The sequence below is a fragment of the Lolium rigidum genome, chromosome 4 (assembly GCF_022539505.1).
Source record: "Lolium rigidum isolate FL_2022 chromosome 4, APGP_CSIRO_Lrig_0.1, whole genome shotgun sequence".
Lineage (NCBI taxonomy): Eukaryota > Viridiplantae > Streptophyta > Magnoliopsida > Poales > Poaceae > Lolium > Lolium rigidum.
Window position 1 is genome coordinate 74,923,952 of NC_061511.1, and position 19,028 is coordinate 74,942,979.

The window sequence follows — 19,028 nt, forward strand, 5'->3', positions numbered from 1 at the left end:
CCATGGCCCATGGCTCAAGCTGCCGCATGCTGTCCTTCACTCACTGCACGCGCACGGCTTTTTCGCAGCCGCATTTATATCCTTGTCCCACGATGCGATCGAGGCGAGGCCATTGCCACTCGCAGCTAGCCTACCCAGTACACTGACAGTAAAGCTGAGGCGCTACTAGCTCACAAGGAGATGGCACCAGCGGGCGCGGCGGCGGCGGCAACAATGCTGCTCCTCCTCGTCGCCCTCCTCGCGGCGCCCACGGCGGTTGCCGGCGGCGAGAAGATCCCGACGCTGGTGTTCATCCTGGCGGGGCAGTCCAACATGGGGGGCCGGGGCGGCGCCACGGTGGGCGGCAGGTGGGACGGGTACGTCCCGCCGCAGTGCGCCCCGTCCCCGCGCACCCTGCGCCTCTCCCCGGCGCTGCAGTGGGAGGAGGCCCGCGAGCCGCTCCACGCCGGCGTCGACGTCGGCAACGTGCTGGGGGTCGGCCCCGGCATGCCGTTCGCGCACGCGGTGCTGCGGTCCGCCAGGGTGCCCAAGGGCAGCGTGGTGGGGCTGGTGCCGTGCGCGCAGGGCGGCACGCCGATCGCCAACTGGTCGCGGGGCACGGACCTGTACGACCGCATGGTCACCCGCGCCAGGGCCGCCGTGGCCGGCACCGGGGGGCGCGGGAGGCTGGCGGCGATGCTGTGGTTCCAGGGGGAGACGGACACCATCAGGAGGGAGGACGCGCTGGCCTACGCCGGCCGCATGGAGGCCATGGTCCGCGACGTCCGGCGGGACCTCGCCATGCCCGACCTCCTCGTCATCCAGGTCTGGCTGTCGACACTCTCATCCATCCCCTGCTCCACCTCCATTAATCTGCTTATCTGGTAAACAGAAGACATGATCTTTGTGCGGCTACTCTACTCTAGGTTGGGATCGCGACGGGGCAGGGCAAGTTCGTGGATCTGGTGCGGAAGGCGCAGCGGGCGGTGAGGGTGCCCAACCTCAGGTACGTGGATGCCAAGGGGCTCCCCATCGCCAACGACTACACGCACCTCACCACCCAGGCACAGGTCCGCCTCGGCGCCATGCTCGCCGAAGCTTACCTCGCCACGCTCCACTGATTCGTTCTCCAGTGCGTGTGTGTGACCCTGCTAGCTTGGTGGTGTGTAGAACACTGAAACACTGCTACTGCATCCATTGGTTCCACGGGAAGAGTTTGGTGGTTGATTAGATTGGCTAATGAGTGGATCTGCTTAGTCTATAGCGTAGCAGCACACATTATGCTGCACAAGTGTAAACCAGAATCTCTGGTAGCCTTGTAGTACTATTGATGTACTGTATTCTCTTCTGGCTTTCAAATGTAAAGCCGGGCTATATCAATTGTGACAAATGAGATGCCATATAATGCAAATTGATGATACACAGGATGATCCAACTGTGTGCAATCAGTGTCACCTCAAAAACTGCAGTACTGCCTCTCAATAAAATAAAAAACTGCAGTACTAGATGTCATGTGCAACCGTTGACGACTGCCGGGGACCTGCCATGTGCCGGTTAATGATTTCCGCAGTATGCAGTACGCATGGTGCGTTTGGTAGCCTGCATCCCCTTGCCTCGTATGGGGGGAGCAATTTTCGGCTCGTTTGGATCCCGAGCGCCGTTTCTTAAAGCACCCCTGGGATAGACCTGGAGGAACGTCCGGAATGACAGTTTCTCCGGGGCCAGATCCGTTGCGGCCAGAAGGCTGCACGCGTGGGGAAGGAAGGCGGAGACGCCGCGTCCCTTTGGGAACACGCGCCATAATTAGCCTCACCGCTCCCCTCTCCTTCCTCTCACTTGCGACCGCAGCCTCACCTCCCCCAAACTGTCCCATCACCCGGCGGTTCCTCTCCCGCCGACCAATCTGCCGCACCGACGCAGGGAGGAGCACTGCTACCGGAGGAGGAGACGTCAGCGCCGAGGACCTCGACATCGGCCGCAATCTGCTCCGCAGACCTCGTCGGCATCTCGTATTTGCCCGCGACCTCGAGCTCGTCCTCTGCCGGAAGAATGGCGGTAACGACCCCTCCTTCTCACCTTCGTACTCGTTCTGTTGAAACATGCCATTTTCGGGCATTTCCGACGACATGCACATTAGATCTGCTAGGGTTTCCGTTAGGATAGCGGTCGGATTGACGCTTAGCAAGGTGTTCGTCCCCATTTCTTGCAGTTCTTGTCCAATTCTTGCATTTCACGGTCTCGATTTGCTTAGATCTGTTACTATAGTGTCGAATTGCGGTAGATCCTTCCTAGACCGTCCTTTGGATTGCTGAAACTGGCAGATCTTACTGTGCATGCATAGAAGCGAATGTTTTTTTGTGTTCGGGTTTACCATGTTGTCATTGTTGTGCGAAAAGTTGAGCTGAGTCGCGCTAGTTTGTTCAGACGCAAGAGGAGTGAAAGGACTTGAAGAAGGAAGTTGCAATGCTCAAGAATATGCAGAGAACACAAGCACAAGTGATGAGGGTTTAGAAACAGGAATGGGAGGCAGAAAAATAGGCTTTGGAGGCTGAGAAGAGAAAGTTAGAGTATGACATATACGATCTGCTTCAAGTGAACTTTGCAATCAAGGACAAGCTCAAGAGGATCAGGGCTACTTGTGAGGAGTGATGAATGTGATGTAGACGTACTGTATAAAAATTTGTAATGTAGCCTAAGTACAATTTGTAATGTACCCTAAGTACCACTTGTAATGTGCTCAATTTGAAGTGCCAATTGTGTTGTTTCTTGATTAAACTAGGCCAATGATTATACCCTGGGATCATAGTATGAGGAGATGATTGATCAGAACATATGGCATGACTTAACATGACCAAACCATTGGTTCTGTTCAAATATCTCCTACATATGTCCTTATTGTATGAGGCCTCTGATACCCTGCTTTGCATATTTCTGCTTCTTCAGTTCTGCATTGGCCAATGATTCAACTATGGCATAACGACAGGCATGGTGCTGCCCTCAAACTTAGTCATGTGTGCCGTATTACTGACACACTAGACTTAGTTTGGGGACAGTCCCTCAGCCTGCCGTATGATCCAACATATGAGGCCTCATTTTGGTATTTCTGGTGCATTGGCCAATGATTCAACAAAGGAATAATGGAAGGCTAGGTGGTGGCCTCAAACTTAGTCATGTGTGCCACTGTCGTAGCACACTACACTTAGTTTGTGGCCACTCTCTATGCCTGCCTCGTGACCAACTGTATGAGGCCTTACTAATGTTACCAATGTCCGTTTTCATCTACACTACTTGTGAGCACGCACACCTCTAATTGCTTATGTTCTTCTGGCAGACTGAGAAGATCATGCTTGGGTCACCTGCTGAGGTTCCCGGTGAGGGACCGGCGAAGAAGCGTCGTGGAAGGCCGGCTAAGGTCGGCCACTTCCACGACGAGCAAGGGCCGGACCACTTCCTCAAAATCATCTTCAAGCACACCTTCGGCCACCTCATTATCCCTAAAGCTTTCGTCAAGTGGTTCGGAGATATCCCTTCCAACATCATCGTTACCACCAACACCGGATGCAACTAGAGGATGACTACGAGGAGAGAAGGCGATGACGCATTCATCGACCAGGGATGGTCGGCCTTCGCCGTCGCCCATCAGCTCAAGGTAGGCCAGTTCGTCACCTTTAGAAGGGTGTCCTCCTTGGAGTACAGAGTGGTCATCTTCGACCACACCTGCACTGAGGTGGTCAGCAGGTGCCCGTACCATGGCGGTCACACCAGGTGCGTCGTCTCCGAGCACCATGTCTGAAGCTAACCTGGTGCCATGTCGTGTCTAATGTGTTGAACTATGATCATGTCTGCCTTCTCCAGAACTATGATCGTGTCTGCAAAATGTTGTGCCGTGAACTTGTGTCATCTATGATCACTGCTAAGTTATCTGTCATCTATGATTGTGTTCTTACTTGTGTTGTTGATCGCTGATAACCTCACCACTGAAGGGAAGAGGTTACGAGAACCGGATTATGGGTTGCAACCAAACAGCAGGGGCGCCGTTCTGGGCAGACCTTAAAACCGACCTACCAAACGGCCAGAGTCCAAATCTCCACGAGGCCGAAAAATCGCCGTGCAGGCCACCAAACAAAGTCGCTTTTATGGCCCATAGCTCATCTTAGACGCGCAATGCCTTTCATCTCGCTGCGCCAATGATGCATGAAATTGGTCCAGGCAACCAAACGCGCCCGCAGTGATGAATTCACGATGAATGGTCTCTCCTCATGTACTAGTCAGGTTTCACTCATTGTGCGCCTGCCTCTTTCAGTCGGTGAGTGAGTGACCTTCATCACTCAACGTTGCTGTGTATTAACATGACAAGAAAGCTTGATGCTGAGAACAGATTTTAGCTGACACTGGACGGTTGTGATGTCGGCTTAACGTGCACACCGGAAATATCGACCAACAGCACGGAACATTAGTGCACCAAATATCTACCAGCTGTCTGATCATGGCCAAAACCTTGATCACTGTTAGAACGGCGGCCCAACTTTTGGCACGCACATGCCATCCTTGCCTATCCTGGTGCATATATATTTGCAGCATTGGGCAAGCCTTGAGCCTGCAATCCCTTGACCTGAATTTCGGCACGGCAGGCTAAAGCTCAAACAGAAGTACAGAACACGAACCTAAATTTGTAGCATCGCGAGAGATTCTATTAGGCAGAAAACACTGCATGGTATCAACTATCAGAAAACAGAAAGATATGTTCATCCATTTTTCAAGCAACAAAGCTACAATGTCTCAGGAGTTGCTTGTAATCCTGTATTAAGGTCAATTCTGAACTTCGCAAATGTAGCAGCACCCGCCCAGCCACATGCTATGGAAGCTCGTCTCTATAGATTCAGTTATTTTGTAATATCCTCTCCATTTTCTTGTGATGGAGAATCCCGCAAGGCCCTATACAGGGAGTAATATGCACATCCACATTACCTACTTGTCACTGAATTGCAGAAAAAGACCTGGACAGAAAGCAGTTTCAGCACACCACAGGCTGATGGAAGTAAGGAGGGCGATCCAACATCTGCAGGCCGAAGGTTAGCGATTCTCGTTGGTTTTCTAGAACAGCTGAAAGAACAGGGTCGTTGAACCATCACTGAATGAACGGATATCTCCTGGCTTGACCAGCGCCCTGCACAACGGGCATGTCCGCTCCCGCTCCAACCTGCCATCAATCACCAAAGTTTCAATTTGGTTATTGTTAGATGACAGCTGAGTAGGCATCAAACCAAATGTGTATGCCATACCATTCAGAAGCACAGTCTTCGCAGAAGATATGTTTACACTGCAGGAGGATGGGAGCATGCATCTTTCTTGGCATATAGCACACAGATCTCCAGCAGCAAGAACCTGCAGACCATGAAGTGAAATGAAAGCAAGCTTTTCTCAGCAAATAGCTCCAGAGGTATCAACCAAATAATACATGTATCACCACCACATTTCACTGATATGCCTAGAAGCCTAACAATGCATTACCTGTTCAGTTGTTGCATGCAAACCATAATGCAAGTCCTTCTGAGACAGGGCACTCACCGAAGCCAAAAGTGATCGAACCTGTGTAGGAAGCAGCAGTAATGTCAACAACATTATCAGCCCAGCATCAGCTTAAGGAATGAAACAGGGGAACTAGACACTAGACGTACCTTTTCTACCATTGATGCCACCTTGAAAGTAAGGTACAATCCAGTTGTTAGAGATGAAAAAAGACCTCCATATTCCTTGTTCAGAAAAACCGATACCACACAGGAGCTGGTAACAACGCACGGTACAGAAGTAGGGAATATTCCACAACTGTCAACATTTGACCCTGAGGAAAAAGTTCAATCAGAGTTACAACCAAAAAAGATTGTGGGTGGGTGCGCATACATCTCTCTATCAAAACTGGTAAAAGTACATAATTAGCTGAATGTTAATATGCATAGCAGCTTACCTGTCTACGATAGTGGCGACCTTTGCTGTTTCTGTAGTACATGAGCAGCACACACTTGACCACCATAGCAGCTTGCCGCACCATTGTGTCTGTTGAGCACAAAAAAAGCGATCAGCCTGATTAGAAATTTTGAGGAAAGTGCTACTTTCATACTCCCTCCGTTCCAAAATAACTGACGCAGCTTTTTGGAATGGCGGTTGTAGTTGTCGACACATAGCAATAGTACATAAATTCCTATTATTCAACAAACATAAGTTACTATTTTCCAAGTGAAACTCAAAGGGATGTTACCTGTTTCACAACAGAAAACACACATAAATTAATGTGTACAAGATGTATACATATTGTCAAGTTATTCCAAAAATGAGTTGCCAACAGAGTTTAGTTCATGAAATTACCGAGGGCATCTTTGATCCACAAGATTCAAAAAATAGTAACAAGAAAGATGTTGAAATATAATGACATGCCCTATTGATACAATATGATCGGAAAAGTTCAATTAGAGTGATCAGAAGGATGTTTGAGTGCATCACACGAAAACCATAGGAACTTTTCAAAATGATCTCAGTCAACGGATATAGAAATTTCAGTCCTACAAATCAGACAACCCACGTACAAGAGAACCCAAAGTAATACAATCATATGAAAATCCTTTGAAGCAAAGAGGCCCCAAATGGATAATATTCATGTTGCATGATGGAAAAGAGATAATACCATTCACAGCGATGAAAAATATAGCATGCCAAAATGGTGGTATTTCTTTTGGAGGAAGCAGCACCAGAGGTCTAACAAGGTCATCATTCCTGTACCAAAAGTAGACTCCGAACACATGGATAATGAATGCTATTATAATCACAACAAGCATTGCCATTTTTCTCTCCCCCTGAAATAAGAAGAGCAAGGTAAGTGATTGAGCAGCTGGGAATTGTGCTTAAATGACCATTCATATCATTAACTTAAAGCAAAGAGGAAACATACATAATAATCACATTTTAGAGCACATTTCCATGTCAAAACATCTCTTGTGTTTTCTAGCTCCTCTAAGAATACATGGAAAACCATGAAAAGAAGTTACCGTGGGGTGAGGATGGGACCTCCATGGCCCCAAGGTGACCGATATTAAGTCCTCAAAACTACTACCTCAATCCCCATAAAATAGCATTGTCACTAACTGCAGCTCACCGCACAGTTTTAGTGGCATTATGTGAACGTGGCATTCACACAAATACCATCAGCTGAGAAACACGTTTCATTGTTCCAGCAATATGTTCCATCACTAGCTGCTTAGCCCTGACACATGTATGCCTAATTAAGACCATGTACAATGGGAGGTGCTTAGGAAAATGAACCAAGCTTTTTGTCAAGCACTGGTGCTTATTTACACATTAGAGGTGCTTAGTTACGCATCTGTCTAGTACAAATAAGCACCGCTTCTTAGACAAAAAACAGTTTATTTTTCTAAGCACTCCTCTAAGCACCTTCCGTTGTACATGCCCTAAGAGCACCGCCTTTCCTGACGCCAGAGCATGGATTCAAGAGGCTTCAACAGTTGAGTGAGCCACTGATTATACATCTATGTGTTGGTCTTCGTGTGCGATTTAACAACATAACTGGCATATGGTAATACCTACTAAAGTAATTGTAATAGGGCATGGTCATGATGCATTAACTTCAGAGTGGAATAGATTGTATTATATGCTTACAAATTATTGTTCCTATCAATTACACTTAGTTGTACACATTTCGTTTCCTAAAAGAAGAAAGGACAACCGAATCAGCCACATAATTCTGTAGATCACATTTCCATGTCAAAACATCTCTTGTGTTTTCCAGCCAGGGGCACCAGTCCACGCAACCGCTATCTTTTTTTTTGAACAAGCGAAACCGCAACCCCACGAAAAATAGTAATGTCGGTAAGTGCACAGTTTTAGTGCCATTATGCGGACGTGGCGCTCACACAAATGCCATCAGCTGGGGAACACATTTCATAACTCCAGCAATATGTTTCATCACCAGTAGCTAAGCCCCGAATCTTGTAAGCCTAATTAAGAGCCCGCCCTTCCTGACACCAGCGAATGAATTCAAGTCCATTTGAAGAGGCTTCAACAGTTCAGTGAGCCACAGATTATACATCTACGTCTTGCTCTTCATGTACGATTTAACAACACAATTGGCATATGGTAATACCTACTCAAGTAATTGTCGTAGGGCATGGTCATGGTGCATTAACTTCAGAGTGGAATAGATTGTATTATAGGCTTAGAAATTATTGTTGCTATCAATTACTCTTAGTTGTACACATTTCGTTTCCTAAAAGAAGAAAGGGCAACCGAATCAGCCACATAATTCTTTTCAAATCAAATAATGAGGTTCTAGGCAGACACCGTGTTGTGCACATAAATGTCACATGGGCAGCCGCATATCCCCACATAAGAGCTGGTGGGCAACACATAAATGTTGCATGGGCAGCTGCATATTCCCACGTAAGTGCTGGTGGTCGGTTCGGGCGATTCACGGCCAGCTCGCAATTTACACACTTATGTATTGTACCTCTGCCGCTGACGGTGGCAAAAGCGTTTGCATTCGTTCACTAGGTTTCCAGAGCAGCTATGCATCATGATCTTACATATACTAAGAAGATATTGCCACATTTCTGTTGGCAGTTGCTGACCAGGCCTAACATGATCACCAATACAGCATCCAAACAAACCTCTAGAGGCAGAACACGCGCGTTGATGATGATGATGATGATACAGAAGATAAGACGCACAAACCTTGAGGGCAGTCTGCTTGCGCAGGATATCGTTGGACTTGAACATCACGGCAGCAATCCAAATCATGACGAAGAAACCTAGAAAACATTAACCCACCCGGAATGAGAAACAGGCCATCGGGTGTACGTAGTGCGCAGCGAAATCGATCGAACCAGACGCATCGCAATTTCACGCGTACAGCGCATGTTCAGGGCCGACCGCTAGAACATGGAGAACAGGTAGGAGGAAGGAAGGCGGTGCGCGGCGATTACCTTGCAGGTGCTGGCGGATGAAGACGCCGAGGAGGAGCAGGGAGAAGGGCAGCGCGTGCTCGACCCACCTGGCGGCCCGCTGCACGTCGTAGCCGCCGTAGGGCGGGTCGGCCCTGCCCGCGGCAGCCTCGTCCCCGCGCGCCGCTGGCGCCTCCTCGTCGACGGGCGCGTCCCCAGGGGCGCGGGGCGGGGCCGGCTCGCCGTCGGGCCCGACGATCCGAATCGAGACCTCCCCGTCGGCGGGCTCCCCGCGCTGGGGGCCGTTGTTGGCCTGGGCGCGGAGGACGCCCGAGGAGTACTCGAGCAGCGCGGCGAGCGGCGCGTGGATGAAGCCCGTGGGGGAGAAGCGGGCCGCGTAGCCCCCGGCGGCGGGCGGCGGCGGAGAAGGGGGAGGGGGCGCGTCCATCGGCGGGAAGGGAGGTTGAGGGGAACGGGCGCCGTGCTCTTCCCCTCGCAGTCGCGGTCGAGAAATGGAGAGGGGGAAGGGGAAGGGGGTTTATGTCAAACTGCGTTGCGTTGCGTTGCTCTCTCTCTCGGTTGGATTGGATTTTGTGTTTCTTTTCTGGGCGACAATTCGATCATGCGAGTGATGCCTCTGTGTTTGGATTTTGTTCGTCTCAAACTCTCTCTCAATGGCACCTGCACCTGCCTGCCTGCCTTTTGAGATGGGTCTGCCTGAATATTTTTGCTTGCTGGTGAAGGGATTCGTCGGCGTCAAAGACTCGGAACGGACGAAACATCACTCTAGACCAATTCGAACGTACCTACCTGGTCAATTTGATACTACTAGGATTTTGAAAATTCAGATCAGCTGTCGGTCGTCAGTATGGTTCCAAACTGCCGACGGTGCATAATAAAAATATATAGAATGCCCTGGTGGTCATGGCAACTAAATTTTATGGGTAAATTCCACTGAAAACCTGAGCGAGAGGAATCAAACTTTATAGGGACAACACTACTACCACACTGATAACTGAAGCGTTGTTCCAACCGTGAGAACCACCAGGACAAGATGTTCTTATGCAGCTTATCAGAATAGACCATACAGAATTACAGATTCAACCACAGCAGAACAGATAATAGTCGCAAAATGCAGGCGACAGCCAGCAATAGGCTCAGAGCAGCATCTCGCAAAAATATAGATTCATGAATTCAAACAACGATGATTCAACAGGGCATACAGACTTAGTACCAACACAAAATAGATAATATATCTTCGACACAAGGTTCAGACAAGATAACATTGCACCACAGGCACTTGGAATGTAAGTTCAGCAAAACTAGATGATGTTCGATACAACAGATGATCTGCTAGATTATGCGACGATGTCGTCCGACAGGAAAGCTTGTCCAGGGGCACGGTTGGAGAGGCGACCATGGCATCCGAGAAGCTGCAAGGTAGAGATATCACACAGTTAGATGATGCAGGGGCACTTGTTGTTTCCTTGACGAAACACAGAACAGATGTACAAGCAAAATTTACAACATAATTGCAAAGGGTTAAGTATATTCACCTTCGCGTTGACGCCATCAGGCAAGATCCTGCCCTCACTCTTGAGCTTAAGGTAGTCATTGCGGTTGAACTTGGTGAAACCCCTGAAAGAAGAAGTGAAATTAGAGGTACATAACACGGAAACTATTGCAAGCGTAAGATACCAGCACAAGGAACTATTTGGCACTTACCACTTCCTGCTCTCAATGATCTTTTGGCGGCCAGGGAACTTGAACTTGGCACGACGGAGAGCCTCAGTAGCGTGGACAGCGTTGTTGGCCTTGCAGCGCACAGAAAGAAGCACCTGTCCAATAGCAACACGGGCACAGACTCCCTGTGGCTTCCCGAAAGCACCCCTCATTCCGGTCTGGAGCCTATCAGCCCCAGCGCACGAAAGCATCTTGTTGATGCGCAGCACATGGAACGGGTGAACGCGGACCCTTAGGTGGAAGGCATCCTTTCCTGCATGCTTGGTCATGTACTTGTTGCAAGCAATACGGGCAGCCTCAAGAGCCTCGCTGGAGACGTTCTCCTTCTCCCATGAGACAAGGTGGACACAGTGAGAGAACTCATCCACACCCTTCTTCTTCATGCCAACATCGTAGATCCTGATCTTGGGATCAGGGACACCACGGCAGTACCTTGACTTGGGGTATGGCTTGTTCTTGATCTGGCGATAGCACCTCGCAGGTCCTGAGAATAATTTAGGACAGAGAACTTTGTCAGCAACAATCAACACAATTGAAATGCACTAAGAACAATCCAGAGTATGGAACTCAGTTCAAACATATGTACACATCCTATTAGCACTGAATACACACCAGGTTCTATACACATGACATAACAATACTAATTGTAACAGGTAGGTTAACACCATTGACATAGTGCAAACAAGAGACAACTAGAATGATTCGTAATCATGAAAGATAACTACAATTGACATAGTGCAACAGGTAGGTTGACACAATTGACATAGCGCAAACAAGAGAATAGTAGTTAAAAAATATACCATTGATGTCCAACAATAAGTAGACACAATCATGAAAGATTTCAAGCAACAGCATAAAAAAATCCATTTCCTAGCACAGTACTATTATGAGATCTCTAGTAATATATGAAGGAACACAAGATATACTAACAGGTCTTTGCGAATCACCACAAGATAGAAGAATACATATATGATTTTGTCCTCACAAATTATCCAGATGCAACAAATAGATCAAATATCGGCAGCAAAACTTATCAGATTCCACGCAGCCACAACGGAACTTAGCCAGATTCACACGCAACGACGCCTATTCAGAAAGGACTAGGAAATAATCATGTGCCTTGTCACAGGTCAATTTAGATCCGCAAGAAAAGAATCCTCCAAGCTCCTTGTCTCAGTTATGGACAACACAAAGATGGGTCTGAAGCCGAGGAAGCTTTATGCAGCACCTCCGTTTATGCCATCCAAACACCATCCGGTCGCCGGGGCGGCAAATGGAGGTGGAATGAGTTATTATACTAACAAACTGATATTAAGTTATTTCTCACTGCTTTGCCACAAATATGATCACAAATCCATTCATAAATGCTAAATACTCTAAATTTAGTATACGGAGTACAAGTAACATGTCAATGTTAGTTGTGTAAAATTCAGGTAAATTGAGTCGAGATATATAACCAGATAGGACACCCATCTATCAACTCCTACAAACGGTTCATAACTTGGTGATAATACGGACCAATCTGCATACCTACGACCTAATTGCATTGCAAATCAGTATTGTATATGGATGGATGGATGGAGCATCGACACCAAACATAACTAATTGAGCACTGCCCACTTATCGAGGAGCTGCAGGCCCGAGGAGCAGGCGGGGCAGCGGGCAGGCGCCGCAGCCATGGAGACACCTTCCCCAGCCGGTGGTCTCAGATCGCGGGTCGGACCAGAGGGCTTGTGAATTCCCGCGGGGAAGGGGATACCTTGAGGGCGGTGGTTCCCGTTCCTAGCGCTGGAGGAGGGCGGCGGCGCAGCACCCAGGGTTCGTGCTGGCGGCGGCGGGGAACGATTTCGGTACGACCTAGGTTCCCCCGGCTATTCGGGAGAGACGGGACCGCGGGTAAAACTGAAAAACGGGCGACGGACGAGAGGAAACACTAGGCTACGACCAGATCAATAAGGGCGAGGGAGAGAGGAATCGTGCGCTTACTTCTCCCCATGGCGACGGCGGCGATAGGCAGGCGGCGGCGGCAGCGGCGGCGGCGGGAGGACGGAGGAGCGTTTGGGGAGGGATGGACGGGGCAGTTTATATAGAGGTGGGGATTGCGAATGGCGTGGAGGAGAGGTGGTATTGGACTTGGACTGTCCGCATTGGGTTTGCGTCATGCGTGACCGCCGGGGCTGTTGGGCCTGTTGCTGCGGAGGGATTGGTCCGGGCCGAGAGAACACGAGAAGGTTCTGCAAGTGGGTAGGCGGCTGGCGGCGCGCAGCCGCAAGAAGCAACCGGCTCTTGCCGGCCCGCGTGTTGTGACAGCGACTACTGGGTCAGCAAGTGTAATTGGGCATGCTGGTCTGGCTGACGAGACCCATATGCAAGAATTGAACCCAAAATATGGAAACTAGTGGTACAGCTGGGCATGGGCAGCCCGGCCCGGACCGAAAATCCCGGGCCGGGCTGGGTCGGGCTTGCACATCAGGCCGGGTTCGGGCTTGATTTTCGAGCCCGAACATCGGGCCGGGCCGGGCTCGGGCTTGCATAAAACACAGTTTATGCCTAGTTCGGGCCGGACTTGTCGGGTCAGACCGGGCTTTTAGCAGTTTGGGCCAGGTTCGGGCCTAATTTGTAAGCCCGAAGGTCGGGCCGGGCCGGGCTCAGGCCTGGGAATTTCAGTAAGGGCTTTTTCGGGCCCGGCCCGAGAAATGCCCAGGTGTAACTAGTGGCAGGCTCGAACCAAGTTAGGTAGGGAGGCTGCTCGCTAAAAAAAAAACACGAAAGTTGTAACTGCTTAATCTTCCATAAGAAATGGAGAAATCATCTCAAAAAAATGGAGAAATTTATGAGATATGACGTATGTACCCAATGTGTACCAATCAGGCTCTTTTTTTTTCTCAGCCGAGATTTTCGAAATTCCGCTGGTAATCGGTTTTTTCGGTACCTACCGCAATAAGAAAATACTTGCCGGTATTTACCGAAATTTATGAAGATGGATTATGATAAATTCTGGACAATTTTTAATTTTGTTTGAAAATCTCGGCCAGTATTTGGACTGGCAACCGGTAATGCTGGTGTCCACCCGTATTTTTTAGAGAATGAGAAAAAAAAAACCTTGTTACCAATAAGCTCATGCACATAATCTTTCTTTTTCGTTGACGAGACCGCCCCCATGGCGGCCTCAAAGCGTGCCGCCTCCGCCGGCCGCGATAAGAAGTTGAAGGTGTTGAAGAACCTCTTGACGCCAGAAGATAAGTTCATCCAGGTCGCCAAGCGACGGGATCGACACACCATATTCAAGCTAAAGCAAAGCTAGCATGCGGCCAAACATGCTGCGAGGGTGGCCTCCACGCTAGCCTATCAGATGCAGGCGAAGCCAACACACATTTTTAGGTGCCCTGGGCCTTGAAGTATTTCAAGGCAAAATGGACCAAGGGCTTCCACATGGTCCATTGTTGGAACAAGCTGAAGGAGACTCCCAAGTCAAAGCTAGGCTATGCGAACTATAAGGAAGCCCTCAAGAACAGCACATCTACGGTCTTCGTCGATGGTGAATACGATGCCCTTGGTCAGAATGCGCTTCCATCTCATCCCAGGTGCCGAAAATCCACCAAGGCCGGTCTTGCCCGCGAAGCTTCAGCCCTTGCATTGAGTGAGGCCATGAAGGTGATGCATGTCAACTCTCAAGACGCCATGGCCAAACGAGATGAGAGGAAGCGGCTAGAGAAGGAGGCCATTGCTATCATCTACATCAACCTCATCAAAGAGGCTATAGAGGTACAAAGGTTTAGCACGGAGGCTAAGTTTCGGACGAAGGACATCAGGATCATGCTCGCCGACTTGAGCAATATGGATGACGACCAACACTCATGGTTCGAGAAAAAGCGAGCCGAGATCCGCCAACGGGACGCCTGGTCGCCCTTGTCTACATCGTGAGCATTATGGCCTTCTTCCACCCTTGCTAATCATGACCCCCTTGTGCCCCTTTTGTAACTTAATTTCATACTCTACTATGACCACTGTGTAATGGACTACATTAGATATAATTTATGCCGGTTTAAATGGCTTAAATATGGCTAGAATTGATCTATTTGTGGTGCATTTGGCTAGAATTGATCTATTTGTGAAATGCATAAAACATAGCCAGCCTAGGCGTACAAAATACGTTGGGCCGGTAGGGGCAACCCCAGACGTAAACGGTCATCGTGGTCTGATGCAATCAAACGGGTTACTTTTGGTACCTGAAATCCTCGGGTCACTAGAGATGCTCTTAGAGACATAACCACGTATAAATCTAGTAGGTAGCAGGTGGGATGCAAAAATGAAGCACGCTCGTGCACATAATCTATCCATCCAGCAGAAAGCATTTCGATGTGTGCAGTGTTCCTGTCATCCTTGTCAACTAAAGAAAACGGATAAATATCTACACACCGGCACGCAACCAATCCATCCTTTTCCGTTTGAAACCGGAGACCGTGGGAAATTTCTCCCCGAAAGAAGCAGGGAATTTCCTGATCATAGATCTAGCGGTAGCCACACGACACTAGATTACGTGCTCGTACCTGCTTCACACATATGAAGGCAAAGTGTGTCCTTGCGTTCAAGTTGAAGTGAAAGATACAAGATACATAATATATACAGGGTTTTCAAAAAGAAACATGGCTCAACTAGGGATGTTCAGGCAGTACATAGTACTTTTTTTTTTAAGATGCATGCATCCATCATGTGGAAGCCGTGATAGATACCCCATGTACATGCCATCGAGAGCATCATGTTTGAAACTTTGAACATCTGGCGTAGAGATTGGCATAGTCACTTGGATAATTTGTGAGGACTTTTACAGTTCCCGAAACTACCAGCAGCCGTTCATTTTAAGCGATCTAAGGGCTCATGTGCTCCGGTACTCCATTATCAGCCCAGAGTACTAACTCCAAAACTGGCGGAGTACCTCCACCAGATTGGCAAAACGGTAATCCCATCTATTCCTGCTTATTTTCTCTTTTCTTTTTCACTACTCCGATAATAATAGATCAATCTCAAGAAAAAAAGATAAGTTTGGGTTTGGGTTTCCAGTCAATTTCACCTGCGTTCACACGGAACATCAAAATTACTTTATGCAGATAGCTTCATGAAACAGAGTTTTAGATCCAATAGTACATGAATTGATCTGGTCATGTACGCATGAACCGGGCTATAGAAACAAAACAAGAGCAGGCTTGTGATTTTGTGGAAACTGAATATTCTTATTCGATGAGATTTGCTCGTCCGATCTACACGAGAGGCGGCTCAGCTGAGCTGCTGAAGATTAGGGATATGCAAACACCAGAGGGTGCAGCCGTCCGGGATATGGTGACAGTGAACGTGGAGGAGGCAGCGGCGTGGCTTCATGGACCATGGGTAAGGAGGAGTTCAGAAGGCAGCCACGGCGGTGTGTCCGCACGATCAGTTGCAATCAGCAAATTAGATCGTGTATGATACCCTTAATTACAATGGCAAAATGTCCAAACTATCCTTCTGAACTAATGGCTAGATTTAGTTTGTACTCCATCCAATAAGTGGGGAGTACAGGGGTACCGTAAAAACTCCCTAATTTGTAGCATGAGAAATAATGGGTCTGAACCGAACCTTAAATATTTCAGGTTAAATGTTATGTTTGGTACGGATTTACGTTTTGGAACCCAAAACCTGCCATATTTTTCATCGGTTGTCTCAGAAAACACTAAACCCACTCCAAATGAATTAACACGTTTTCTGACTGGCCGAGCCCATTTTCTGGGGTGACGTGGCACGCCGACAGGAGTGTAGATGTGATATAAATTGAAGATTAACCTATGGTTGATGGTTAGGAGGGCAGTGACACCGCCAGTCCATCAGAATTTAAATTCCAGATTTAACACTTTGGTATCTTATTAAAAGGTAGAATATTCTTCAGTGGGAGGCAACGTTCCTGTCGATAACGAGACTCCCGTGGTGACTTCGTCAATCTCAAGACCCACCGGATCAGTTTCTTGGACCTAGTCTCTCGGAGGTGCTCATAGGGGTAAGATGTGTGTGTGTTTATAGGAGTGAGTGAATGTACATATGTGTGAGACTCTACGTCTATACTGTGTTTCGTCAAAAAAAGATGTATCTTTTTTAATGCATGCATCACGTGGACACGTTTTCTTACCGGCCAAGCCCACTGTTAGCTGTAGAAACGAAACTGCCGTGCATACAACCTTTTCGTGTACGACGTGCATATCCGATCCTCTCTTGCACCGTGAGATGGTATATAAAGGTTAAACCACACACACACGGCTGGGTCTGAATACATAAATCTGACAGAATAGTGTCGCAAGTTACATGGTTTCGTGATCTCTTTTCTTTTCTGACAGGGGACGGGTATACATGGATTGGATATGTCTTTTGGCGGATCTAAGAGCATCTCCACTCGCGTTCCCCAAACCGTCCTCCAAAGGGATTTGGGGCGCGCCGGACAGAAAATGCGTTCCAGCCGCGTCCCCCAAAGCCCATTTTTGTCCGGCGCACCCCGATACGGTGTCCGGCGCCCCGAGCCCGTCCCCGTCCCACAGGGGACGCACCGGGGACGCCGGACACAACGAAAAGCGAGGCGGGGAGTGGCGGGGCCGACGCATCAGCGGCATAGTTAATTTTAACCTAACCGTCGCCTACCTCGCGACGGAAGTTATTCGCGCGCAGCAACACACGGCGGCATCTTTGCCTTAATGGCGACGGAGGGGCAGGCGAGACGTCTCGTCGGTGCTGCGCAGCCTCCACGCGTCGCCGGCGTTCGCACGCCACCGCCCGTTCCCGCGCGATCTTCCCGCCTCTTCTCGTCTGTTCCCGCGCTTTCTTCCCGACGCCGGCGTCTATAAAAGGTCTCCCGGCTCATCAATGGTAGCCACCACACCCCGCCGGCAACAAACACAACCCTCGTCGCTCCACAGTCGTCCTCCATCACCAGTGGCAATGGCGAACCGCCCCGGCGATGGCCACTTCCCTCCACCGCCGTCTCCTCCACTTCCAGCCCGGCAGCGGCGTGCGGCACTAGAGGAGGCACTCGAGGAGGAGGCCCGCCAGCGGCGTGAGGCGCAGCAGGCGGTGGATCTAGCGGCGTTCTCCGCCCCTGCCTCCGCAGCTGAGGAGGCCGCGGCGGCAGCAGCGTGGCAGGAGCAGTAGTGCGACACCGTTGCGGAGTTCGACGCCTCGACGGGACAAGAGGCGCGACGGTGCCGGTACCGGGAGGAGATGGAGCAGCGATGGGCTGACGAGCGCCGGCGCCAGCGCGATGAGCGGCAGGCGCTGTTCCGTGAACGGCGTGACTCGATCGAGCGCCGGCGGCGTGAGTCGATCGAGCTCCAGCAGCAGGTGACGGCGGAGGAGCGTCGGCAGCGGGAGGCGGCGCTGACGGCGCTATGGGGGAGGCGGGCGGAGCAGTTGGCGGTGGAGGCCGACGCGCTTGCGGCGACGATGATGGAGGCGCCAACAGATGTGGAGGAGGAGGCGCCAATGGAGGAGGAGGAGGCCGAGGCGGAGGAGACCGAGGTGGAGGACGACGACGACGACGAGTTCGGACCGGTCCGACGACGACGGGCCGCACCCGGACGAGACGGCCGATCAGCAACGCGCCCTCGTCGAGTCCTTCGAGTCGGAGAAGAAGCTCCGGGACGACGCCCGTGCCCGCGAAGAGGCGCATATTCGTCGCGCCATCGAGCTCTCCCTCCGGGCGGCGCGAGGGGACGGCGGAGGACGCGCGCGCGGAGCGGCACCGTCTGGCCACCGCCGAACGCAAGGAGAGGAGGCGCGCGCAGGAGGAGCTGCGGCGTAGGGGAGGCGACGACGGGGCGGGGCCGTCGAACGCGCCGCCGGGCGGTCAGTAGTCTAGGTTTAGATGAAATCTAGCCATTTTCATTCAAACTTTGTAATATATAATCAAAATTGAATGAAAACCTTTATTTTCGTGCACAAATATTCATTTGGGGCGTGTGTTTGGGGGACGCGGCTGGGGAGCGACGTCCCCCAAACGCGGCACGAACAAAACACGTCCCCCGAACGCTCGATCCGGCGCGGTTTGAGGGACGGTTTGGGGGACGCGAGTGGAGATGCTCTAAGGAAGGAAAATACGGATGAGCACTAGTCTATGATGTGACCCTCCATAGTTGTAACGGAGGGAAAGGCTGCCATATATACTAATTTAAAAATGTAAAATAATATACTTCCACCATATCATATTTGTCGTCGTTGTCGTCGTTGATTTAGATGTATCTAACACTAGTAGAAAAACCCTTATAGGCGGAGCTTAGTTCTGTGGCGCACCACTAAAAATGCGCCACAGAATGTTATTTTGTGGCGCACCATGCTAGGTGCGCC

At 49.9% G+C, this 19,028-nt stretch overlaps 2 protein-coding genes and 1 pseudogene across 2 annotated transcripts; 1 reads left to right on the plus strand and 2 right to left on the minus strand.

The window, feature by feature from the left end:
* The first annotated feature begins 204 nt into the window (after positions 1 to 204).
* LOC124705802 (probable carbohydrate esterase At4g34215) lies at positions 205 to 1,109 on the plus strand. Its single transcript, XM_047237491.1, has 2 exons — positions 205 to 804; positions 906 to 1,109. Exons 1-2 carry the CDS (start codon positions 214 to 216, stop codon positions 1,098 to 1,100), a joined length of 786 nt encoding a protein of 261 aa, XP_047093447.1. The 5' UTR covers positions 205 to 213; the 3' UTR covers positions 1,101 to 1,109.
* Positions 1,110 to 4,646: 3,537 nt separating this feature from the next.
* On the minus strand, positions 4,647 to 9,375 carry LOC124647017 (annotated as a pseudogene).
* Positions 9,376 to 10,095: 720 nt separating this feature from the next.
* Positions 10,096 to 12,697, minus strand: LOC124647016 (60S ribosomal protein L10-2). The gene is made up of 4 exons (XM_047187023.1): positions 12,657 to 12,697; positions 10,653 to 11,154; positions 10,484 to 10,565; positions 10,096 to 10,360 (listed from the first exon to the last, which is right to left on the minus strand). Exons 1-4 carry the CDS (start codon positions 12,664 to 12,666, stop codon positions 10,286 to 10,288), a joined length of 669 nt encoding a protein of 222 aa, XP_047042979.1. The 5' UTR covers positions 12,667 to 12,697; the 3' UTR covers positions 10,096 to 10,285.
* Positions 12,698 to 19,028: the final 6,331 nt, after the last annotated feature.